Source organism: Vulpes vulpes, chromosome 13 (assembly GCF_048418805.1).
Source record: "Vulpes vulpes isolate BD-2025 chromosome 13, VulVul3, whole genome shotgun sequence".
NCBI lineage: Eukaryota > Metazoa > Chordata > Mammalia > Carnivora > Canidae > Vulpes > Vulpes vulpes.
Window position 1 is genome coordinate 68,166,662 of NC_132792.1, and position 26,509 is coordinate 68,193,170.

Sequence of the window (26,509 nt, forward strand, 5' to 3'; positions counted from 1 at the left end):
GCTATAAGAATCAAAGAAGAAAAAAAAAAAGAAAGAAAGAAAGAAAAAGAAAAAGAATCAAAGAAGCGTGACCTAAAAATTGAACTTTAATTCCAAATATTCCTATAGCCAGTAAGAACTTTAAATCTATGCATGGCCCCTTCATTAAAAAGTTCAGAAGTATGACTTTAAAGTTTCAGAGAAAGGATGATCTAAAAGTCCTTGCCTATTCACTAACTGAGAAATCCACCCTGCAGTGTTCTGAGCCCTCTCTGATAAGCAAGAAGCAGGGACTTTACAGCCCACCAAATGGCTAAGGGAGGAATTCCCACCCCAGAGCTCCAAACCTGCTCTGGCCTGCCATTAACAAACAGGGTGGGTAACAGGCTGAGTTAGAACACCACTCAAGAAAATCTCAGCAAGGCTTCCAACATCGCTATTTGCCCCTCCTCCTCTGCCCATGCCCAAAACAAACAAAATGACTCTCAGATTAATCCCTTTTATTTCAAATTAAAGCAATTTTTTTTTTTTTTTTTGCCTTCACAGTTAGTGTTGAGGTCTAAGAATTCTCCTAAAATTGGTGGTAAGAATTACTTAGAATTAAATTAAACATAGAAGACAGTGGAGGAGAACAGGCCAAACACACAATAAAGCAGAACAGACACATGCTCTTCATTAAGAGGAATCAAAATAGCATGTTTCTTTTAAATAACTGGTTCGGTGATGATTTTAATGCAATCACTAAAATAAGACAGAGGGAGGAACACCTGGGAGGCTCAGTCAATGTTAAGTGTCTGACTCTTGGTTTCGGCTCAGGTCATGATCTCAAAGTTGTGAGATCAAGATCGAGCCCCACAAAGGGCTCCATGTTCAGCAGGGAGCCTGCTTGTCCCTCTCCCTCAGGGCCCCCTGTCCCTCCCTGCTCCTTTTGCATGTGCATATGCATGCTCATGCTTCCTCTCCCTCTCCCCCTCCCTCCCTCAAATCAATCCATCCATCCACCCATCCTTTAAAATAAGACATAAGGCCTTCTGGCCTTACTTGGTCCTCTCTCACCATCCAATCCAAAGCAGAAAAATGAGTGTCTATGTATCTATGTTGACTTTTGACTTTTTAAAATGGTGCCAACTCCTTGGCATTTGGCCAGCTTCCTCTAACTTCTCCACTGGCACCACTCCTAGTGTCATGCCCCAGTCCCTAGAAGGCTCTCCTATGTTTCTCACACTAAGCAAAAGAAAAAAAAAGTGAAACCTCATTCATGGTGATGCACCATCACCTACTAAAGTTTTGCAAGGCAAAAGCACAAGTTAGCTGCTGACTTCCTTCACTGATAAAGGAACTATATTCAGTGACAAAGGAAGGATGAGGGCCCTTTCTCCATGGTTATTTAGAGATTACCTATAGATTGACAGCTATAACTACAGCAAATGGAGAATAATATTAAGGTGCCAAGATGAAGGTAAATTCTCCAAGTTAGGTCTAGCAATGCTTTTCCCCTAATTGTCTCCCTGACCCACTCCCCAATTTTCCTTCCCCAGCCAACTATTGCTCTGTGGTGCCAGAGATGGTGTCCTGAGTGATTATAAAAATGAAGAAGAAAAAAGCAGCAGAGAAGAAAAAGGTGAAAGGAAAAGGAAGGAGGGGGAAGGCATAAGAGTAAAGACGAGGGCTTTCTCCTTTATCCTTGGAGTACCAATTTCATAAATAAGCATTAGTGATGGAGAGGCAAGGAGAGATCCGGAGTTGGGGGGAGAGGAAATAACTACTAAAAGTATCCAAAAACCACTTGAAAATAAAATCTTGGAAATGGTTATAATCCACCTTTCAGACAAACTCACTATTTTTTACTACAAGAAAGTATAAAGACTTTCAAGACAGCCTTCTTTAAAATCGAAACAAATGGAATTTCACTTAGATTATCTATCTTTTCATGAGCTGACGAGGATACCACACACACGCACATGCATGCACACAACACTACGTGTAGTGTTATTACCTAAAAAAAAAAAAACGCTACTACTTTCCCAACCTTACAACCTTAGACCTGTGTTGAAGTTTACTGTCATAATTAAAGAGTTTAAAATTTACTTACATGTGCACAGATTTATTTATACTTGGAGTTGTTTTCAAAAAGAATTTGAGGGATGCCTGGTTGGCTCAGTGGTTAAGTGTCTGTCTTTGGCCCAGGGCGTGATCTTGGAGTCCCAGGATCGAGTCCCACATCGGGCTCCCTGCATGGGGCCTGCTTCTCCCTCTGCCTGTCTCTGCCTCTCTCTCTCTGTGTCTCTCATGAATAAATAAATAAAATCTTTAAAAAAATAAAAATAATTTGAAGCAACTACTATTCAAAGAGTCCGACCCTGTGCTCTTCAACATGGCAGCTGCCAGCCACGTTGGACTCCTGGTCCACCTTCTATGGAGATACAAGTGCTGACTGAATGCAATGAGAAGTGTGTGTAAAACGCCAATCAGATTTCAAGTACTTGTGTAAAATATCTAATTAGTAATTTTTTACTGATCATGTGTTGGAATAATATCTTATATATACTGAATTAAATATATTATTAACTTTTTAAAAAGATTTTATTTATTTATTCATGAGAGAGACAGAGACACAGGCAGAGGGAGAAGCAGGCTCCCTCCGGGGAGCCTGATGTGGGACTCGATCCCAGACACCAGGACCATGCCCTGAGCCAAAGGCAGATGCTCAACTGCTAAGCCACCCAGGCTTCCCAATATGTTACTAAAATTAATTTTACCAGATTTTTTTTAAAGTAACTATTAAAAAATTTAAAATAACACATGTGGCTTACACCTGCAACTCCCACTACATTTCAATTGGACAGGACTGGTCTAGAACAGAGCTGGTACCCGAAGAAATGACAGCAAGGAGATTACACACCTAAATAGCAAAATCCCCTGTCCATCTCAGTGAAGGCCTTTATTTCCTCCCTGCCTTGTCCCACATAGCCAATCTCTTCCGTCATATAGCGCTTAGCACATAACAACATAAATATTTCTTTAATGGAGTTGGATGAAAACAACAAGATCCAAGATTAAAACACAATACCCAAAAGTGGCTTCTTAAAACGTTAAGAAATTTCATTGGCTGCTTAGGACACTGAGCCAATGGTTAATATCCAGATTTCAAAAGTAAATCAAAAAACTAACTCCTTGTTACCTGCAATATTTTTGATACAGAAAACAATACTCTTTTACAAAACGAAAGCCACTAGGAGTCAAGGCTACCATTTAGTATGCGGCTCACTTCACGCCTTCAGACGGTGGGGTGAAAGGACAGATAGGGCAGAATTTTTTCCTTTGCTTGACTCTACACTCGGTATTTTCCATTTCAACCCACTGAATCTCTGACCTCTGAGATAAACCACCTGTGCTGAGGGAAGACGCAGAGAGGCTCTCATTAAGCTGTAGCATATAGAAATTGTGACAGAAGAAACACCTAACAGTCTTCACTGAACAACAAGAAGCCGCTGAGAGCACCAGATCACCCAGCAAAGTCAAGGGTAGTCAAGGACGGATGGCTTGCTGTAACCAAAGGGTATCATGAAGAAATAACCAGCAAGCCACCAGCACATGGGGAAAGAGGCGACTCCCCTGACTTCCCTTCCCTCTGTGAGAATGGTGGGGCAGCCTGTTCCATCAAGGTCTTAGCTATGGGTGTCTGTTCTCTGAACGTGGTACACTTAGAAGAGCCCCTGAATGACACTTAGGTTGAAGCTGGGTTCTCCCCATCTCTATCAGATATCTGTGGGGGTATGAAAGTGTAAGTATGTCATGTCAAAAGTAATATTCATAGAGATACATGTATTCTCTATTTAAAAGGCCCCTTTCTCTACTTCTGATCACAATTTGCATAAGTGAGGCTTGAGATGCATGGCCACATTTTCCATAAAGTTTATTTAGTAGTTGCCAATTACCCTGCTCATGTCTGGAATTCTGTATTTACTGGGTGAACTGAAAGAATTTCAGTAGAATATTCACTCTACTTGAAACTTAACAGGAAAAGGTTTTCCCAGAAAAGCTGTTTTTTAAAGATATTTATAAGATGTCATGGAAAGACAGAGAACTGGAAAAGTTACAACCACTGATTCTTCTAGGTGTTTTTCCTTTTTTTTTTTTTTTTTTTAAATCTCCTGGGGAAAAATTAGGACACCAAAATTATTACCCATCACCTCAATCTTAGAGTCCCTTAATTTTTTCTGCTTCTGTTTCCTTCATCATGATGGTCTTTCAGGCCCAAGTTAATGAAAAGGGTACAAATATATTCAAAATATACTTATTCTAAGGATACAACACTGCAGATTCTAAATTCCACCAAAAGTTACCCCCACCCCAGAGCAAAATCTGTAAACGGAGATACCTGTGTCTTGTGTAGAACTTATTCAGAAACTCAGGGATTTGCCTATGACTTGACAAACAATCTATTTAACTATAACTAGTCTTTTTTAGATAAGCTCTTCAAATGAACAAAACGATGCTCTAGGTGGTTCTCACCCACAGCCACCGTGCACTGATCAACATTCCATTCTCTGCTGTCTTCCCACTCCTTGGGTGCTGCAGAGCAACCCAATGGTGCTGTGTCCCTGCCAAAAACCTCCCAGTGCACCCCATGGACACAGAACCTGCCCACAAGGAGACCACACAGCTTCCTCTCTCATACCCCAACCTCTATACCTCTCAACAACACTGAAGTTCATTCGGGGGCCATGGGGCTCTGGTCTTTGGACTCAATTCCTCAGCCTTAAACTCCTCTCTCTCCCCCTTTCACCCAACCTCCTCTCAACCTGGGCAGATCCTTCACACCTCAGTGAAGCCATCTCTTCCCCCGGCTCAAACTCAGAGACCCCAACTTCATTCACCCCCACAAGAGTGGATCGGAAGCTATTTCCAAACCACACGGTGCTTATTCCTGGGCTGTGCTTTCCTTGGCAGATGCATGCCTGCACCATACACCCCCGACTCCCCTCCCCGCGCCACCCCAAACAAGCTGTCTCTATCTCTCCCAAAGAGTAGTATTATTGGGAGCCTCAGTATCTGGTAACTGTTCCCTAAAACCACGAAAACAAAGGCAAACAATTCCAACAATAGTTAACATTGAAGTGCTTTATTTTTAAACTTTGCAACAAGCAATTCTGAGCATTGGCCCAATGATAACATAATGTTTTGGAGTCCTCACCATGTATCTGACACCATGTTAAATGTTAAAAGATATTATTGGTAATTTCGCTATGCCTCTAACCAGGGAGGTAAACTCTCATTTTATTTATTTTTTAGATTTTATTTATTTATTTTACACAGAGAGAGAGCAAGAGAGCGAGCAGAGGGATGAGAAGAGAAAGAGAATCTGAAGCAAACTCTGCACTGCGCACAGAGTCCAACACAGGGCTCGATCTCAGGACCCTGAGATCATGTTCTGAACCAAAGTTAAGAGTTGGATGCTCAACCGAGTCACCCAGGCACCCCAGTCTACCTTCATTTTAGAGAGAAAAAAAATTGAGGCCCTGAGCTTAAGTCACCTGGCCAAGGTCACAGGGCCAACAGTTGGTGGTGTTTCCACTCAAAAGCTGCAAACTCCAAAGCCTGCACACTTGCCCTTCATGCTGGTGGCTCTGAAAGTGGGACTGGGGCCCTGGGTTCTATGAGATGTAATCTGTCTCTCTCGCTCTCATTCTCTCTAAGCATATGTGGACTTTTCCAAAGACTCATAACTTCCCTGGAGGCTGTATGAGTGGCAAATGTTAGAATCCAACATTTCAAAAAATGTAAAACGATGTCTTTTTTTTTTTTTTTTTGGTTCTGGAAAATAGTTATTTTTCATTTAAAAATGCTACTGATGTTAACACACAATAGTTTATTATTTTTAAAATTTATTTATTCATTTGTTTTTAACTAATCTCTACAGTCATATGGGACTTGAACTCACGTCCCCATGATCAAGAGTTTGCACACTCTTGCTACTTATCCACCTCGGTTTATTATTTTTAAATGATCAACAAATAAATATTTCAAACTGTCCTCAGTTTAAATTTCTAAGACAATAAATATCAACATATAAACCCATGTAAACGAAAGATCTTTGGAGTCCTCAATAATTTTTAAGCATGTAAATGGGTCTGAAATGAAAAGGATCAGGAATCAATGTCCTTCCTTATCAGCTATTTAAAAGAAATACAGGATCTTTTTCTTCCCCTGTAAACTTCATCAAATAATCAGGATAGTCTGGACCTAACGCTAAAGAATGTGCCCACACTCCACAATGAACACTGTGGTCCAATGAACTCTGGCCTTTCTAACATTTTCCTTTGTTGATTCTTCAATAAAAAGTTAAAACCTCTTTAAAAAAAAAAAAAAAAAAAGAACCTCTTTAAAGATAACTATGTGTGTTATATAATTTGGAAAATATCTGTTTAGAGCCCACGAGACATTTAAAAAGCGTAACATACTTTTAAAAAGTGACTCAAGGGATCCCTGGGTGGCTCAGCGGTTTGGCACCTGCCTTTGGCCCAGGGCGCGATCCTGGAGACCCGGGATCGAATCCCACATCAGGCTCCCGGTGCATGGAGCCTGCTTCTCCCTCTGCCTATGTCTCTGCCTCTCTTTCTCTCTCTCTGTGTGTGACTATCATAAATAAATAAAAATTAAAAAAAAAAAGTGACTCAAGATAAAACCAACAAGCCTATATGATTGTGATAACTCAGCAAATCACATCAATATTTCAACCTGATCGGGCAGTTTCCCTGCTACACAGCACGGTTTTGAACCACCATTCTATCATATACGAAATGCAAAATAATTTTAGTAGTTCTAAAGCAAAACATAATTAGATAGATATATTTCCTAGAGTGAGTCATTCACAGGGAGAGAGAGGTTTTTAGGATTACGTGATAGCATTTTGAATTACTCACATCATTATCCTCATCACACCTGTCAACATGGGCTAAAGAAGGGGAAATATTTGCACAAATCAAATTTAATGTTTCATAACTAAGGCTATAATCATATTTCACCTGTTCCTTAAAAATAAAAAAGTAATTTTACATTGTATTTACATGTGAAATGATGTAATGATAAAGCAAGGTCTGTATCGCAGGAGATGAGAACTACAGCCTGAAGAACTAACAGGAGTACACACCACGGACCCCCACTATACTAGGCACTAGATATATGTTAAGTTCAAAGCCTTTTGCAATAGGGTACTTACTATCTTTCCTATTTTACTGACGAACAATCTGAGGGTCAGAGAGGTTAACTTGTCTGAGGTCGCCAAGCTAGTTAAGAGTAGCAGAGCTGAAATTTGGACTTTTTTTTTTTTTTTTACTGTAGTCTATGCTCTTCCCAAGATTTTACACCTCCCTAGTATTATTTTCAGAAGTGAGTGCTTCAAAATCTGAAGAGGATGCAAAGTTATGCAGAAGGAAAAAGGCAAATGCCATGAACAAAAAATGTTAAGGGCAACGAAACTTAAATAAAAACACTTCAAATGTACGTGTTTACAGTTCTAAGTCTGTCTATAAAGGCGGACTCAAGAAAGTGACCTAGAGGCAAGGGAACTGCACCTCAGGTCCCCTAGAGTCTAGCACATATGCAACCCTCCAGTGTACAGTGACTCCAATGCCACACACTTGTAGTGATCCTCTGAAATGGCTATTGAGATGTTTTATGCTCTTGAAACTAGGGAAAGGGTGATGAGAGCAACGATTCTCACCCAGAGAGTGCATTACAACCACAGGGTAGCTCCTTCAAACGGGTGCTTGTATTTAGCAAAGTGAGAAGATGCCAGAACGAGGAGAAGTCAGAATTGCTGCTCTGGAAAGGTCCTTGGGCCAATAAGATCCTTTCCAAGAAGCAAGTAAAGAGTAATTCTTGGAAACCAAGTCACACTCATTTCTGCCCTCAAGGCCCCCCAGCCTGAATGGCTCAGGGACACAGCACTTTCCGGGGCACCTGGCCTGGAGACTGATATAAGAGAAAACAAATACACAGGGCTTGATGCCATTCATTCCTCTGCACTCCTCTTCCCCCAGGCCCTCTGTTCCCAGCCTCCTGTCAGGCTAAGCTCTCTCACCTCCCCCTTCCCTTGGTCTGGGAACCACTGGGCTCCAAAGCCCTTTCCCATGGGCTGCAGGTCGAGCTTCAGCTCCCAGAGGCGACAGGGAACAGCTCTCTCCCGGACAGCTCCCACTGACCTTGGGACTCCTGCTGAGAATATCCAAGTGTGCCAGACCTCAAAGGACAGCTTCCCCAAAAACCCCACATGTCCTCGTGTCCTGGGTCCCCGAGAGACTTTCTTGATCCCCACTTTCCCGCTCCCACCATGGCTGAGGCTTCTGAGTCTCTGTTCTAAATGCCTCTCCACCTGGGCTACCCCAACACAGATTTGTTTCCTGACCAAACCTTTCTACTTTCACATTGCTTTAATCCCTCCTTGTTTCCACTCCCCAATCCCTGGTCCAAACTGCCCTTACAGGCCTGGACCACAGGCTCACAGTTCAACTTCTGGTCTCCCAGCCATGCTGTGGACTGTCTAATCAACATCCCAAGCTCCCCACAGAAGCCTGTCTACATTCCTTAAAAGAAAATTCAAGACCTCCACCAACTGGCCTGCCCTGCAGCAAGCTCAAGGTCCCATACCCCATTTACTAAGTCATCCCCAAACCAGAAATGCTGTCCCCAGTTCACTTTTCCTGGCTAACTCCTAGGCAAGAGCCAAGCACCCACATTCCCAGGTATTTCCTGTCTTTGGACACCTGTTGCATAAGCACGTGTGGTCTTCCACTGTGCTTTTCTTTCCACACGTTGGTCATGTTTTCCCATACTGATTATAAGTTCATTAAGAATAGCTCTAAAATCACCTCCTGTGCCATCCGAACTCAAGTTGCAATCATGGTGGAAGATCAATACCTATTTTTGAACAGCACTCAGAATTATCTGTACATATATTCATTTATTTTTCCTAGACCTACGGCACAAACACCAATGTTTATAATGGAAAGACATCTTTGTGAATACAAGAGCTTTGAAACTTACATGTCCGCTTACAAACTCGTTAGGATAACAAAAATCCCAGATTATAGAAAGGTAGACTCCTGTAGCAGTGCCGGGTACCCAAATCTCTTAGAGACCAAACATTTTCTGCAGATTAACGTTGACTCTGATTTTCTACACTGCAATTTAAGTTCACACTAGCATTCAACAGCTGGTAAAATAAGTAATACAGAGGAACACATTGTGAAGCTTCCCAAGGAAAAAAATTATAATTTTCTAAAAGAGGTAAGAGGAACTGCCACAAACAGAAAATGTTGCTGAAAACCAAGTTTCACTGTATTTTTAAACCAGAGAGAGAAGAGAGATAGAGAAAGAAGAGGAGCCCAATGTCCATGTCCCTGTTGGCAGTGACAGCTCTTGCAGGCAGGCAGGGACCCAGGTTTAGTTACCCGTGACACATCCGCAACACTGAGCATGATGCCTGGGGTAGAAGAATTCAAGGCTTTTTGAATATGTGAATAAATGCAGAAGCCAATAAGTGAAAGAGGAATAGAGGGGGAAAAAATGAGATTCCAGGGCAGCGTACAATATAAAAATTAAGGAACTCATAACGAAAAAGCTCTGCATGAAACTCAAAGGAAAAACCTCTTTAAGTTTACCGTGTTGCACTTTGCACTGCAAGGCAGGCCGGATTCGGGTTCCCTTACCTGAGGCACAGGCACTTTCTGCGGGGTGTTCTGGGGTGATGGGTGGAGCTGTGCCCAAGGCTGGTGATGCGGGTGTGGGGGCGAAGACTGGTGGTGCAAGCCTGGGTGGGGCTGCATCGGAGGGCAGGTCGGCAACTGCTGGAAAGACGGCTGCTGGCCAGGATGCTGTTGGCCAGGAAGCAGTCGCTCCTGGATTGCTTGGGGATCTGCAAGGCCAACACCGGGACAACCATTTGGTCTCATGTGCCCGGCCAACTCCCTCGGTGCTGAGGACATGCCCATGAACGGACGAGACTGCTGCATGTTTCTGGGGCCCATATTCCTCTGTCCGATTCCCATGGCACCGGGGGGCTGGTGAGACGGCTGAGGGTGGGGCATATTTGGATAACTGCCAACTTCCATGGGTATCCCAGCACTTCCAGGCCTGACCTGCGGAGGAGGAGTACCTGCCGGGTTACTCATTGCTTTCATGGGTGACATGGGAGGTGGAGAGGCGTAAGTTCCCTGAGGCTGTGAAGGATGCATAGTTTGTGTGTTCATTTGGTTAAGTGAGCCGCTGGGGTGGATGGGCTGCTGGTGCATTAGTCCTTGACCACTGTTTGACGGGAATCCTACAGCATTGGGATATCTTGGTACGGACTGACTCATTGGAGGATTATTTGTAAGGCCTAAATTTTGATTCATCCCTGTATTGTTAACTAATCCCTGATTTAGGTTACTGTAAGGATATCGAGAATACTGCCCTGAGTTGTTCATAGTAGGTGAGGGGACTGTCTGGCTCCGAGAGCTAAAGTTAAGGGTCTGTGGCCGAACAGCCCCTTGCTGAGGAGGATTAGGGGAGAATCTGGGACTGTGGGCCACGGATTCTCCATGGAGAGCAGTAGGGGGGTGGTGGTGGAACTGTGGCACCGAGTGACGCAGGGAAGGTGCCATGCTGGGACTCTGTTGGGGCACGTGGGACAAGTGGCCAGGGCCTGAGGTGGCGATGAAAGGACTTCCCTGATTGAGGCCCTCCTGGCCCGGGGAAAACTGGCTCATCCTCTGCTGTGGCTGACCATGCTGCTGCATGGAAAAATCCCCACGTGCCATGTAGCTGCCCATCTGCTGCATGTGCTGAGGGTGGCCCTGTGCAGGAGGCCCCGACGGAGTGGGCTGGGGCGGCTGTGGCTGTGGCTGCTGCTGGTAGGGGGCCCGTATCTGGTCTGGCACCTGCACAGCCCGGGGGCCCCACATGGAGCCACTGTCCACGAAAGACTGCCCGTGCCTTTCGTTCTGCATGCCAGGGTAGACTCCCATCTGACTGCCGCCACTGCCACCATGGGGGACCTGAGGGACGGGGGGGCCGTGATACTGCGAGTGGGGAGACGCAAGCCCGTTCCCAGGGGCGCTGCTCATCATTCGATTCGGCTGATCCATCAGATGCATCTTTTGCTGTTCGTACTGATTATAGTGATCAAAATGGGTCAACTTTGTTTGATTTTGATTAGTGGAGGGATGATGAAGGGATGGCTGCAAGGAGGCGAAGCCCTGGTCTATCGGCATCTGCTGACCCATGGGGTTCACTGGGTTTTCTGGGTAACCACATTCTCCGAGGCCTTCAAGGCCTTCGCTGAAAATATTCCCATCCTCGCCAAAAAGACTCATCATTCCTGGATCCGCCATCTTCTTCCAGCGCGCGGCTCCTCCAAACCACAGCTCAGGAGCTTGTCTGTGCTTCACCTCACTGAGGTGTTTGTCCTCAAAGCCTATAATCCTTGACTAATCTTCTTCACGTCATTCCATATTTCTTTAATTCTCTTGGACCCTGCAGTGTCAGGCAAAGTCTGGATATAGGTCCTAGAAGAGAGTGGGAGGTGGGGGGAGGAGGGAGGGAGGGAGGAAGAAAACAAAGAATTAGGAACGAATGATAAGAAACTGCCAGTATTTTACGCATTCGAATTTGGTTTCCATCAACAATACTAATCTAGCCCGCTCGCTGAGCTGTATTTTATAAATCTAGTTCACTTTAAGAGAAACTCATTAGCTTCTACCAGAAGCATTATTATGATCGGTTACTTAGAAAGCAAGCAAAACACTAACCTTAACCTTAAATTAATCCATTCACTACACTTCCTAGCGCTCCATTCTTGGATGGAACAGAACAAAAGAACACAACATGAAGCAGCAGCAGCTGCCACAGCAGGCAAGCAGATGTATGAATATAGCCAAGCAGCCCATCTGCTGAACTAAAGCCCTGGAAATGCTCTGGTTACCAACAGCCCGCCCTTAACCTTATTCCCCTGAGCAGTGTAATCAGATGAGCAGCCGCGGCACCGGGGGCTGTGAAAAGCTCAACTTAGTTAAATTGACTAGAGGATTATACAAATACCAAAATCAGGCATTTCGTACAAATTAGATATTTACGGCCTGCATACAACTATGTAACGGCCACAGAGGCGACCAACGAGAAAGTGCCCACAACGGTGTTCGAACAAGGGAGAGTCCGTAAGGATGGTGGAAAGCAAGGTCATGAACAGTATAATTGGTTCATAATTCCATTATGTTTCATGGCAGGAGTATATAGGACTCAGAAGGAGACCAGGATAAAAGCTTTCATTCTCCAAGAGGGCGGATTTCACCCATGGCTTTGGGCCCACCGCGCCCCCAGACCACGCTGCCGGCCGACAGATCACAGGTCATGATTCGCCGGCACATACCAGGCCCTGGTGATGCACCCAGAGTGTGACCACTCAGAGGAACTCTGGACGGGTGCATAGACGCTGGACGATGACCATTCTCGTCAGAAGAAACCAAAAACTTTCCCCCAAACTGGTCAAAACTGAAAACTACTTTTTTTTTTTTTTTAAGATTTTATTCATTTATTCATAGACACAGAGAGAGAGGCAGAGACACAGGCAGAGGGAGAGGGAGGCTCCATGCAGGGAGCCCAACGTGGGACTCGATCCCAGGTCTCCAGGATCACACCCCAGGCTGCAGGCGGCACCAAACTGCTGCGCCACTGGGGCTGCCCTGAAAATTACTTTAATGGAATAAAGCTCCAAATATCCATGCAGGCCTTCGCCCTTGCCTTTGCCTCTTCTGGGACAAGACAGGATGAGAGCCAGTAGGGAGAAAAGCACATCTGTCAGCATCCTGTGTTTATAGCACAAGGTATATACTACTTACTGCTGGGCATTTTGTTCAAACAGTTTCTAACAGATTCTGCACGTCCGATTAAAATCACCAGTTTAAAGAATGCTTCACCAATCAAAACCGGAAAGTGTTTTTGTCGAATGCTAATTAAATCAACAACCTAATAAAGAACTAATTCACATAGGAAAAATGTCCGAAATCTTAAACATCTTTGGAATTTAACTCATTTTTTTCCTCTTTCATGAGCACATGAAGTATTGTGTGACACCACCCAACTGGAAAAGAGCAGTATCTTGAAGAATTTCAAAAGTGATGTTATAAACAGGCTCAGTCATAAATACTGACGTACTTCTCCACCAGCATGGGAACGAACAATGGGCAACGAGCACTGCTGAGAACTTACCAGAAAGAGAGAGAAAACCCAGTCCCTAAGAGAGAGAGAGAAAACCCAGTCCCTGCCTGTCCTACTCTAACATATTCCTAACAAGGGGAGAATTTTGCTTACAGAAAATGTAAACAACATTCCTGTTCACTGTCAGAGCTACAGACATAACACCTGAGAAGGTCTTCAGGTCTGTAGTTTTCAGGTGACAGCTGTCAGCTAAAGTCAAAGGTCTCCTCACTCCGCCGCTAACTGCCATGAATTTTCTGATCGACTTTTCTCCAAAACAGAGGTCAGAAGAGTGAGAATAAGGTGAGCATGAAAGCCATTTTATTTACCGACATGCTGCTTTACTACACAACCACTTTCAAATCCAAAATAAAGACAGGCAGAAATCTTCAGCGCCAAGTGCAACAAATATTTATAAACTGAATTTACTCCTAAACAGCCCAAGCAGTCAGTCTTCATTTATTCAAGACTCATTCTAGCTTTCAAGGAAATAAACACTAGAACGGACTTGGTAATAGCTTAAACTAGCCGTGCAGACTAACCCCTTACCAAAATAACCTTTCAAATTAGCTTAAGGAAGGTAATGTCTACTCATATGTTCGGACGGCCTTGTTTTTATAGGATAACAGCTTCATCCTCCAGGGTGCCCCGCGTGTCATGGGAGGCAATGCTACTGACTGCATGGGGTTCCCAGCCAGCTCTGGAAGGAAAACAGTCCAAGGGGAGGGGATGGCCTGGTCCGCTGAGCCCAGAGGCACAGCAGCCTGGGAGCAGCAGCTTCTGAGATGCCCCTTACCTTGTATCAGCTTAAAGGCGGGGCAGAAAGGGGAAAAAGAACTTGCCTACAGGCAGGAGAAAGGACAAAACAGAACACTTACTCAAAGTAATCCTACCTGATGCATAGGCTTCCAGTTAGCCAGTCTAAAACTTCATTTCCCAGAAGCAAGAAAAATGACAGCATTACCTGATATCCAGTAAACGCACCACCCTCCACAACAGAGACCACCATCAGGTGAGCTCCAGGCAGAGGAGTTCAAAAACTATGGTTTTAATGACGCTCCCACTTGCCTGGGCAGCCACCAGGATGCTCCTGCCCCTTTTCTGACCTCAAGACTTGGCTGGCGACTATGCTAGGAATCCATCTGGTAGCTAGATTTCATATTTCTGATCTGAGCTAATCTAATTAATTTATTTTGGTCCTTTTTAATTTGATCAAGTCCATTTGAATACCCACTTTCCCAAGTCACAGCTGCAACCTATAATTTTGTTTCTATCAAAGATATTCATTTAAAACTCCTTTTTGGAGGTTGGCCTCTTCTCTACATTCAGCATCTATATTTTCTATGTCTACATAGATCAGCTGTTCAATGAGCCATCAAATCAGAGCCGTAGATATCATTTTAAATTTTGCAGAAGTCACATTTTAAAAATAACCAAAAAGTGTGAAATTAATTTTAATAATAAATCTAACTTAATCCAATATATGGGAAAAAATTATTACTTCAACATGTAATCAACATTAAAAAATGAATGAAATCATTCACATTTTTGGGTACTGAGTCTTGGAACCCCAGTGTGTGTTTCACACTTAGAACATATCTCAATTTCTACTGACCACATTTATTTAAGATTTTTAAATTTATTTATTTGAGAGTGAGCAAGAGAGAGAGAACAAGCTGGGAGTGTCAGTGAAAGAAGCAGCCTCCCCCACTGAGCAGGGACCTTGATGTGAGTTTCTCGATCCCAGGGCCCTGGGATAATGACCTGAGCTAAAGGCAGATACTTAACCAACTGAACCACCCAGGCGCCCCTACTGGCCACATTTCAAGGAAAAAATGTGCACATGGTGGTAGGGGCTATCACTCTGGACAGTATAATTACATATTATTAAAAAGACAACTAGATATACAAGTTGTCAGTTATCAATACAATTATCAAATAATTCTCACGATTATTATCTGGGTAATAAATATTCAAGTTGTATTTATGTTTGATTTGGCTTTAAATAAAAATCAAACTAAATCTCAAATCACACTTATTCAAAACACAGGTACTATCAATAATGATCCAGGCACTGGTCTAAGTACTAGAGATATTATCAGCGAATAAAATCAAAATTCCCTTTGTCCTCATGGAGCTCATCTGTAAATGATAAATCTTAAAAAGTAAGATTCAGAGGTTACATTAATAAAAACTTAGGAAAATAAATAAATAAATAAAAAATAAAAACTTAGGATACCATTTTACAAACTATTTCTTGGGAATTTATGATGGACAAGTGTTTTAACTATGTGTGATATTATATAGTAAATAGTACGGAAACAGTGAAGTCACAATAATGTAAGTTTCTGTTGAGTGCCCTACTGGGCCCTGGGTATTTTCTGAGATAGCAATGGCAGTGCAAGGTACATATGTCTGGGGGTGAGGAGGGGTCCAATGAGACAGCTCAACTAACAGAATCACCTATGCTGCAGTAGAAACTTCACTGTGAAACCAATTATGAAAATCTGAGAATTAGCAAGGACTTTGGAGACCTTCTAATCCAAACCCCTCTTCCTCCAACAGATTAAAAAAAAACCTTTTATAGACTGAGAAGTAAACATCTTCTAGGAGGTATTTTCATGACGTACAATTCCCAAAGACGGAAGAGAAATGTACGGAAGAAATGGCAGCTTACTAGTAAAAGCAAATTATTAAAGGCCTAATTTGCATCTGTTTTGTTCGGAGATAAGTTACTAAACTGCTGAGACCAACCAGCAGAAGAGTTTCCTTTCAAACAAATATTTTTAATTATACTATCTATCTGTAACTTTAAGGAAGCAAGCACATTATTAGCACCACATTGAGGCTATTGATTGATTTTGGGGAGGAATAAGCAGGAAGAAAACTGGCAGATCCAAAAACCAAACAAACAGCACATAGAGAATTAGGGATGAAAGCAACGGGCATACAACAAACCAAGGTGAAAGAAGTTGTGCAAAAACATATATTAATATCTTGAAATGATTTCTGACTTCCCAAAACTTCTATAAACAATGCTTATCTACGCTGTTCTTGCCAAAGTAATATGGCATTCCTGCAGGCAAGTTTCAATGTGGTATCATAGTGAATGACCTGAGAAATTAGCAAGGAGGTTAAGTGAATACAAAACACTTTCATGTGTAAAATATTTTCCATAGGCCAATCACTTTTTATCCAATTGGGTAAGTAGAATGCCATCCAAAGGAAACCTTTTTCATAAATATCCAACATGTGTGGCCAAGTGTAGACTCAAAGGATAACTGCATTTTAGATGATGAAGACTATTTTGTGATCTATAGCTTGATTTTTAATTGTGCTCTTCAAGTTTCTATCCTCCATCTCCAAAACGCCTGGGGCACGTAACATGACTGTGACAGTGATTCTTGGGCGTGGGTAAAGCATATATCAGCATTTCCACGGCAGTGTCTAGCAGCTGTCACCATCCACAGTACAACCTATGAAGGTGCCTCTCCATCATCAAGGTTACAAATTATATCAAAAGGGAGGAGGATCCATGAACCCACAGGTGATCACACGGAAGATAAAGGGCTCAGTACCACTGCATGTTCCTATTCATAGATCTGCTAGATCATAAGGCCTATGGGCATCCATGCCCACTCATAGCCCCCAAGAGCCACTTGGGAAAGAGGAAAAAGTCTACCCAGGCCAATGCCCACTGTGGAAGAAGGTATTACCTAACAGACAATGACCCAGATAAACAATCAGGAAATGCCTCCAAGTCACCAGCATCAGTTGACTACAAGTCAGTTCTAGATTTGCCTCATGGTCCTTCCTGAACTCCCCAACCCACCACCCACTCTCTGCCCTGGGAAAGACCATTTTCTTCCTCATTAGTATGTCGGGTCATGCTAATATGCTATGAATGCCCTGTCCCACACAACAGCCATGAGCCACATGTTGCTATTCAAATTAATTAAAACTAAATAAATTTAAAATTCAGTAGGTCAGTCACACAAGCTACATCCCAGGGCATACATAAAACATTTCCATCATTGCAGAAAATTCTACGGACTGCACTACTATGTATTTCCTGTTAGAGGTAACATGTTTAGACAAAGACCATATTAGATAGTAGCAATTTTCTTTGATGAAAAATACTTTTTCCTGTTTAGTGCATTTTTTTTTAAGATTTTATTTATTCATGAGAGACAGAGGGAGGCAAAGACATAGGCAGAGAGAAAAGGAGGCTCCCTGTGGGGAGCCCAGTGCAGGATTCAATCCCAGGACTGAAGGATCAGACCTGAGTCAAAGGCAGATGCTCAACTGCTGAGTCACCCAGGTGCCTGTAAGCTTAATTTTTAAACCAGAATCTACATAATGATATAGTAAGGACACTATTTTTCTTAGTGGCTTTGTGTATTATTTTCACTATTTTATTGGAAGAAAAAAATACAGAAAAAAACAAAAAAGGATTTGAAGTCCTTTGGAAGTCCAAGCATCGTATGTAAAATAAAACCAAAAAAAAAAAAAAAAGAGTAAGAATTGCATTTACAGCTAGCTTCCATGTTTAACACCAGGAAACCCCCAAATCTGCTGATATTAAAGAGATCCATATTTTTTATAGGAAAAACTATGCTCAGAATTGATGTTGTATAGAGTAATGGTATGCTTTACATCAGCATTCCTTAAGGCAGCTAATACTAGTTCCATCCGCCCCTCTGACCCAGCCAAACAATGGAAAATAACCCTCTATCCTTCCCATCATTCATTCATTTAAAAAATATTTAATGAGTGCCTACTTTGCATAACGCATTTACCAGACACTGGGTACACAGAGCTGAACAAAACAGACAGGGCCCCTGTCTTGTGCAGCTTGCTATTCTAATAAATGCCCCTCAGATACCCTTCATATCCCAACCACCAACCAACCTGCTAACTCTGCCTCCCAACACCCCACAGGTCAACCTCTTCCTCTCAGTTCACCCCACCTCTGATGGAGTCAGGCCTTCGTATTTTAAGCAAGGATAAAACATTAAAGACTGGCTGTTTCTCTCCAAGTCGGGTCTCAACAGGTTCACACAGCCAACTGAGCGATCTTCCAAAACACAAAACACATCATGTTTCTCCCCTGATTAAAATCCTTACGGGAGTTTCCACAGAGTTCCATCAAGTCCAAGTGCTCCAGCGTGGGTGGAAGGCACTTCATAATCAGATCCCTGTCAACCTCCATTCTAAACCCCAAACTTCCCCCTCCCCACCCCTGAAACATGCACAAACACCCAGGCTAGGTCTGATGAGAAGTTTACCAACAATCATCCACTCACTCCCTCACACCTTCCTCGAACTACACACCTGCCTCCTTATGTCCTTACCTTGCACTCTGGCATCTTTTTCATCTCAGTCCTTTTGTTACCACTCCTCTGGGGAAACTTCCTGACCCTCAGCCCTTTTTCTCCTCAGGCTGATTCAAGTCAAGCACTGCTGTTCTCATTTATTTGCCTTGCCATCTGAAGCAGGTGCTGGGACTACTGATACTTCCTAGGAACTGGTGAGAGACACAGAATCTTGGGTGTCCTAATCCAGACCTCCTGACTCAGAATTGACATTTTATTAACAAGCCTGTCGATTCCTGTGCAGATGAAAATTTAGGAAGTCCTGCCCTCAGACTCTGAGATCCCCCAGCCACCATGGCTCTGACTGCTCCTCAGTTAACACAAGAGTGAAAAACCAACAACAAATAACTCATCCCAAAGGATTACAAAGCAAGTAATACAAAGATGTGCTATCTTACACTTAAGGAAAGGTAGTTGTGGCATTCCTGACCAACAAAGAAACAACACTACTATCGACCTCACCCCAAAATTACGAATATTCCTTAGTGATAAATTTTAATTCATAATGGTTTACAAGAAGTGAACATCTAAAAGGGGTTTAATTTTATAGATACACCCATCTGCTTGCCAACCATTTTACATGACCCCCACACCAAAAAAAAAATGCAGTTAACATTGATATCTAATGCTATGTTACATAACACACTATTTCACAGGTTTCTTGCAGAAATCTTTCAGTTATTTCTACATAACTTTGAGAGTGTGCATATTCTGAGCTGCCTTTCAGATAAAGATGATTTTCTTTTTCCTATATAAGAGTGCTGGAGCCAGTGTTTTCCTTTAAGGCAACTAATGAAACAGCACTCAACTAACAGTTCATACCAAGTGCGTGGCCACAATACTATTTTTTTTTTCTAAATTGGACAAAAGGTAGCATTGTCCTATACATATCTACCAAACCACAAGAATCATGGAAATCAATGTCTTTTAGAGAACAACCTTTACACCCTACAAGTCCACATTGAAATACCACTCTCTGAAATTAGCTCCTTCAAAGACTAAGCCCACTGAGAAGGCAGCCAGCAGACAGCTAACCTGCTTGTCCTACCACAGACAGAACACATCCAGGGTGACCTCCTTTCCATACACAACTTTGCATGGCCCAGCAATAAACCAGTATACATTCTAAAAGCACTTAGAGGGCAGCCCAGGTGGCTTGGCGGTTTAGCGCCGCCTTCAGCCCAGGGCCTAATTTTAAAAAATAAATAAATAAATTTTTTTTAAAAAGCACTTAGAGATTCAACATGATATGGCGAAAGAAATGAGAACAAACACCTATATACTTATCTGTACGCACCATATCCATGTATGTACACAAGATATCTATGTAAAATATGTGAATCCACTCCAACTTTGTAATGCTATCTTTTTTTTATTTATTCATGAGAGACACAGAAAGAGAGAGGCAGAGACATAGGCAGAGGGAGAAGCAGGCTCCATAAAGGGAGCCCAATGCGGGATTTGATCTGGGGACTCCAGGATCATGCCCTGAGCTGAAGGCAGACACTCAACCACTGGGCCACCCAGGCATAATGCTATCTTAATTAATTTTATTACAGATGAGAAGGAAAGCAGAGACAAGTCCACAAATAGGTAAATGGAAATTTTTTTAGTGTAATTTATTTGGGGCAGGAAAAAAATGAAACTTCAGAAATGTATTTCAATCCACCTAGCAAAGATGTTTATTGGGCAGACTAATGGAAAAGTAATGTAAATTTTATAAAATTTGATGAATCCTGGTACATCTTGCTTAATATTGCAAAATATCCACGCATAGTTAAACAAAACATGGTTGATCTATGAAGGCAAATGATGTCACATGTTTATGAGTCTATTAAAAAATTATCATTTGAAAATATTTCCCTATTCACTCTATCTAGTCCTATTTCAAGCAATTGACTACACATACACCCCCATCTGGTGATGTCAAGCCTACCAAAAGTGAGAAGAGAACAGGAGGAGGGAAGGAAGGATTGCCTAGGGCCATCCTCTGTCCAGGGGTGCTCTGCTGATCACAAACCTCTGTAAAGCTAAACCAATGAAAGTTGCCAAGGTGGGACACAGGTAACAATGGTGAGAGGTTACCAAAAAAAAAAAAAAAAAAAGTAAGCAGCCAACTCTTCTGTAAGTATACAGAAAACACCATTTTTACCACATTTTCTGTACACTTACTATGGTTGTCACTGATTAACTTATCGGGCAATTTCCTACAATCTTTTGCATTTTCAAAGGTCCCAAAAAAGTTGAAAAGGGGATCTTGTCTCATATTCCAGGGGGAGTTTAAAACTCGCAATTCTGTACCCAACTCTGCCTGGTTTGAAATGCAGGGAGAGAAAGGCTGTAGTAAACAGTGTCCTCTGATACATACTACCAACATTCTTTTCCCAAGAGGAGGCGGGGAAAAGAACCTTCGGCAATACCACAGCTGAAAATAATTTATCATCTTCTCTCCTAGAGCAGAGCACATGTGATGAGAAGCCTTATCCATCATGAATAAACCTGAGCACAGAAACAGGCAAAGTGTCACGGGACGAGGGTAGAGGTCACATGGTAACCTGGAAGGTTCTTTAAGATGCCGTATTTCATGTGAAAGAGGAATACACAGGACTAAGAAAAATCCAAATTTCTACCAGGGAAGCAAGCAATATATATAAAAGTTACAGAGAATGGTAAAGAAAGGCTGTGGAGGTCCTTGGAAGAATATTGGAGAAAGTTATTTGGAAAAGTGCACATACTCTCAAAAGGTAAATCTATAGGGGGAAAAGGAAGAAAACAAATGTCACTTATTCAATGACTACATTAAATCTCTACTTCAATGTAAATTATATTTGACAAAGGAAATGGAATGATGCCTGGAATATATAATAAACAGCCTCACATCCATTATGTCATAATCATTCTGACTTAAAATAAGGTTGGAAACATTTTTTCTATACCTATGACACTTAACGAAAATGTGAATAGGATTCTACAATGCCACCATCATCAAAACTATGATAATCAAATCAAAACTATAATCAAAAACTATTCTAGGGCACCTGAGTGGCTTGGTCAGTTAAGTGTCTGCCTTTGGCTCGGGTCATGATCCCAGAGTCCTGGGATCGAGCCCTGTGTTGTGCTCCCTGTTCAGCGGGGAGCCTGCTTCTCCCTCTGCCCCTCCCCACTGCTCACGCTCTCTCTACCACTCTCTCTCAAATAAATAAAATCTTTGATTAAAAAACTATTCTAAAATATAACTACTGACAATCAAAGCTATCAATTTCATGAAGCTAAATAAGCCTGATAATCTTTTAGCCAAGTTCAATGTCTTCATATTCGCATATAACAAAAGACAACAGTTTTCTCCATAATCTCTATATATTTAACTTTATGTTTTCCTGCATCCACTGCAAAGGCTCAACCCTAAACTAGCCCTTCTCCTTATTACCCAGAAATTTCCTGAGCTTCCTTTCCCAGTTATCTGAGCACTGCAGGCAAAACAAAGTATCTTTTACACTATTCTAAGCAAAATAATTCATAACCTAAATCTGTTCTCCCTCAAATTACAATACATTCTGCAAAATATTCCTTTATTATTTTGCTACAGTGCCATACTATTCTATGTCGCTGAAAGCTGACTGTTATGACCCACTTCTGTTTCACATATTTCCCCTAAAAATCATTCAATTAACCAATTCTAACTTTAAGTACTTTTTACAGGAGTATACAAGATTCCTATTAGGATATCATTCTAACTTGCACGTAAACTTTATATTTCAGTTTGAAAAGGGATCCCACTTATGTAGTTATAAATTTCTACCTTGTGTTCATTTTGATCATAGATCGATATTAAGTTCACCTCAAGTGAGCAAGTAAAACAGACTATAATGTAAGAAAAGGCAAAGTGAGAAGAGGTGTTACTACTAGGTGAGGCATTTGTTTCGCATAAAGAGGATGATCAAAATAAGGCTACATGAAACCTTATTGAATTTTGTACTTGGTTTAATAAAAAAAAAATACAAAAAAGAACACACACTTGCCTATTCAGCTTTAAAATACAGAGCTTCCTAAGACCTGGGACTGCTGCACCCACTGGTTAGTATGGTTTTAGGGAGTTTAACTAGTATACATCATTTGCCAATAAAATTATGATGCAGGTAAGGAAATGTAAATAGTTAAGTTTCATCAGTGATACTACACATTATATTACTCCTACCCACATTTTTCATTTTCTCACCCCCACATTCATTCTATCTCTAAACGTACCAAAGTTCCTACTTCATTCCCATTTCTCAGAGATAATATAAAAATATTCACAATTTTTCCTATGAAACAACTATGCAGAATATAAAGGTTTCTAACCATGCTACTGAGAGTCCAGTGCGTTTTTAAAAACAGAGGTTGGGCAGCCTGGGTGGCTCAGCAGTTTAAAGGCCTGCCTTCCGCCCAGAGCGTGATCCTGGAGTCCCGGGATTGAGTCCCACATCAGGCTCCCTGCATGGAGCCTGCTCCTCCCTCTGCCAGTGTCTCTGCCTCTCTCTCTCTCTCTCTCTCTATCATGAATAAATAAATAAAATCATTAAAAAAAAAAATAAAGAAACATGTAGGGTCCACTTAACCGTGGATTCTTTAAAAAAATAAATAAAAATAAAAAAACAGGGGTTATGGCAAACATTTCTCAATTTCTTGAAAATAACTTTAAAGGTTCTGTATATAAATCAGAGTGTCCCCTTAAATAGAATACTGCCCCTACACTACATCTTCCAGACTGCAATGTATACCTGGAAAGAGCACAAAGTGTTCTGGAAGACCACGTATCTTAAGTTTCTACTTCAAAAATATACACACAAGCCCTCTGTACTCTGGGTTTGACACCTGTCAAGATCTCTGTGTATTCAATGGCCAATGCTCCTCAGCACTAAAACTAAAACAGATTAAAGGTTTTTTTCTCATCATGGTAAAGGGAATAGTTTTAAAATACCATTTGGTATTTAAAATTGTTTAGATCATCAGTATCCAAATAATTTTTATTGGTTGCATATAAACTTGGTAGTTAACAGCTTTTAACCTATCAGAATCATTCATAACTATTTTGTAGAATAAATTTAAGTTTTCTGACTGTACTTTTAACTTTTCCATTTTTAATATTTTTAATTTGAATAAATGATGTCCTATTGAAAGGTTAACCTGCAAATACATACATATCAATATTTCTTTCATCATGAACCATTTAGGGTTCCCCTATTGTATCTTAAGTGCATTAAGGCCCTATATTTTATGTCTATCACTTTGTACCCCCAATGCCAGACCCAATGCCTCAGTTTAAGGAATTAGCCATTATACAACAGATATCTCAGCATATCACTAATGCCCCCTCCTCCAGCCACAAAAATGTAGGAGAATCAATAAGCTGCACTGTCTCCCTAAGATTTTACTCATACAAGGGAGGGGTTTGAATTGGGGCAGCATCTTCCATTTCTCCACTGATACTGTGCCATTTAAAAGGGGAAGCACATGCTGATGACAATTTTCTAGTTCTACAACTCCTTGTTTGTGTAATGACCCGCTCCAGCCTTCAGAGTGAACCTCTTAGAACAGTGTGGTCTGGCATGTTTCCCATCAACAGCGTCCAAAGAATCCAGCAATCTCTTCTCTCCACTTCACTTTTTTTTTTTTTTAAGATTTATGGATTTATGTGAGAAAGAGAGCACACACGAGTGCGTGCAAGCAGGGAGTGGAGCAGAGAGAGAGAGAGAGGGAGAGACTCTCAAGCCAACTCCCTGCTGGGCACAGAGCCCAAGGCAGGGCTCTATCTCAGAACCCTAAGATCATGACCTGAGCTGAAATCAAGAGTTGGATGCTTAATGGACTAAAGCACCCATGTGCCCCTCCCCACTTTCCATTCTACCTACATTCTCACGTGCCCAAGAAGGAAATACATTAAATGCATTAAATGCTATTTATTGCTTATTACATTCAAACACCTTTTCTCCAAAAAGCCCAAAGTTCTCTACACACTGCCTTTTCACACATTTTAAGTTCCATCAATATTTGTTAACCATCCAACAACAAATATTACTGAAAACTATATTATCAGGCATCCACAAACAAAATGTTTGAAATAAATTTTTATTATTAATTTCACCTGGCTCCCTGGTTCACAGCTTATATTTAAGCATTTTGGATGTAATTCCAGTATAAAACAAGTAACCATGTGAATATGTTGAAAATAATAACTGGTTCTTGATAATCAAAATAATATCTTAATAAACTTATTTTTCTGCATTATAATACTCTTATGTCTTCATATAAATGTACTTTGAGTTCTTGAGCTTCTTTTCTGAGTTTTTTTCTGACCCCTCTACTACTATCAGCTAGTATTTTGTTGTTCTTGGGGAAAGTGTTTTGGTGGAGATAAGAACAGAAATGCCGAGAAGCACAGGCACCCTCCTATTAGACCCGTGTAGGTATTCCAATTAAGTGAAATTACATAAAATTTAAAATCCTCTTCTTCTGTCACACTAGCCATATGCAAGTGCTCAACAGCCACACGTTGCTAGTGGCTACTGAACTGAATGCAGCAAATAGAGCTCCGTTGAATTTTCACTACAGTAGAAAATACAGGCAGTACTGGTCTAGAGGGCAAGCAGGAGAACAGCAGGTAGAGGGAAGCAGGGACGACTGAAAAAGTCCATTCCTGAGGCCTACAGAAGCAGGATATACTCAGATGTCGCAAATACTTCAATATGTCTTAAGTGGAGGCCAGATCTTGAAGGGCCTTATCATTCACTGAATTCATGGAGAAGTCACTCTCAAGTTGTTAAGCCATACTATTTATAAAGATATACACTGTGAAAATATTTACTGACTTGTGGACCACAGAGTGGATGAGGTGGAAATGGTACAAGACTAGAACCAAGAAGCCCAATTTGAAAGCTCTAGCAGGAATTCAGGTAAACAATGATGGTGCAGCCAAAAAGGGAGAGAACTACCCAACCATCTGACTCAAGTTTCTGATCGGATGTTGGAAAATGAAGAGTCTAGGATGACAGGACCCTGGCTTGGGTAACTCCGCAGACGGTCATACCATTCACCAAAATATGGGGAATGGAAGAGGAGTTTACATGGGGTGGGGGAGAGGTGTAGAAATAACCCATACAGAGCTCTCCAGGAAGCCATACAAAAGAAGTGAAGAGCCCAAGAGAGAAAGCTGAGCTAAAGATATGGCTGTCTGGGCCACTGACAAACAGAAGGAAGGCAAAGTCTGAGAGTAGATAAGATCACCCAGAAAAATATGTTTAGTGATAAGAGAAAAGAACAAGGACAGTATCCTGAGGAATACCAACACTTATAGGGCAAGCAGAAGCGTCCACCAGCATGACAAAAGCAAACACCAAAAAAAAAAGAAAAAACAAAAAAACAAAAACAGCTTTAAGAAGGAGGTGATCAACAGGTTCAAAGGCTACAGGGAAAAAAGAACAGTGTCCACCAGACCCCACAGGCAGAACACCAGTAACTCCACGAAGGTAGTTTCTATAAAGCAGTAGGGCCAGAAGCTCCAGTGCTTGAGTTAAGATGGTGACGGGTGGAGAAGAGTAAAGATGGCTGCCAAGCTCCAACAGAGGAGGGGAAGGGACAGCAAGCAGCAGTGAAGGTGACTAGTCGATCAAGGGCTGGAATGCGTCTACTCAACATGAGGGAAATGGGATCTGTGTTCCAACACAACTCAAGCAGCCCTGGGAACACTCCTCAGTCTCTCTGTGCCTTGATATAAAGTGGGGACGACCACAGTCTACTCCACAGGGTTATTAGGATGAGGTGCATTAGTATTTGTAAAGCACTTAGAACAGTGCCTGCCATTTGGCAAGCACTATACAGGCATGTGTTAGATAAAATACATTAACACTGAGAGGAGGAGACATAGGGAGTGAGAGGTCCAA

General features: G+C 41.7%; 1 protein-coding gene across 4 annotated transcripts in view; it reads right to left on the minus strand.

The window, feature by feature from the left end:
* The window catches only part of CHD7 (chromodomain helicase DNA binding protein 7), a 190,834-nt gene that overhangs the window by 116,183 nt on the left and 48,142 nt on the right, over positions 1-26,509 (minus strand). For all 4 annotated transcript variants that reach the window (XM_072734679.1, XM_072734676.1, XM_072734677.1 and 1 more), the window contains exon 2: positions 9,693-11,528. In XM_072734679.1, coding sequence (XP_072590780.1) covers positions 9,693-11,354 — 1,662 coding nt within the window. In that variant the 5' untranslated portion in view covers positions 11,355-11,528. The remainder of the gene's footprint in view (positions 1-9,692; positions 11,529-26,509) is intronic.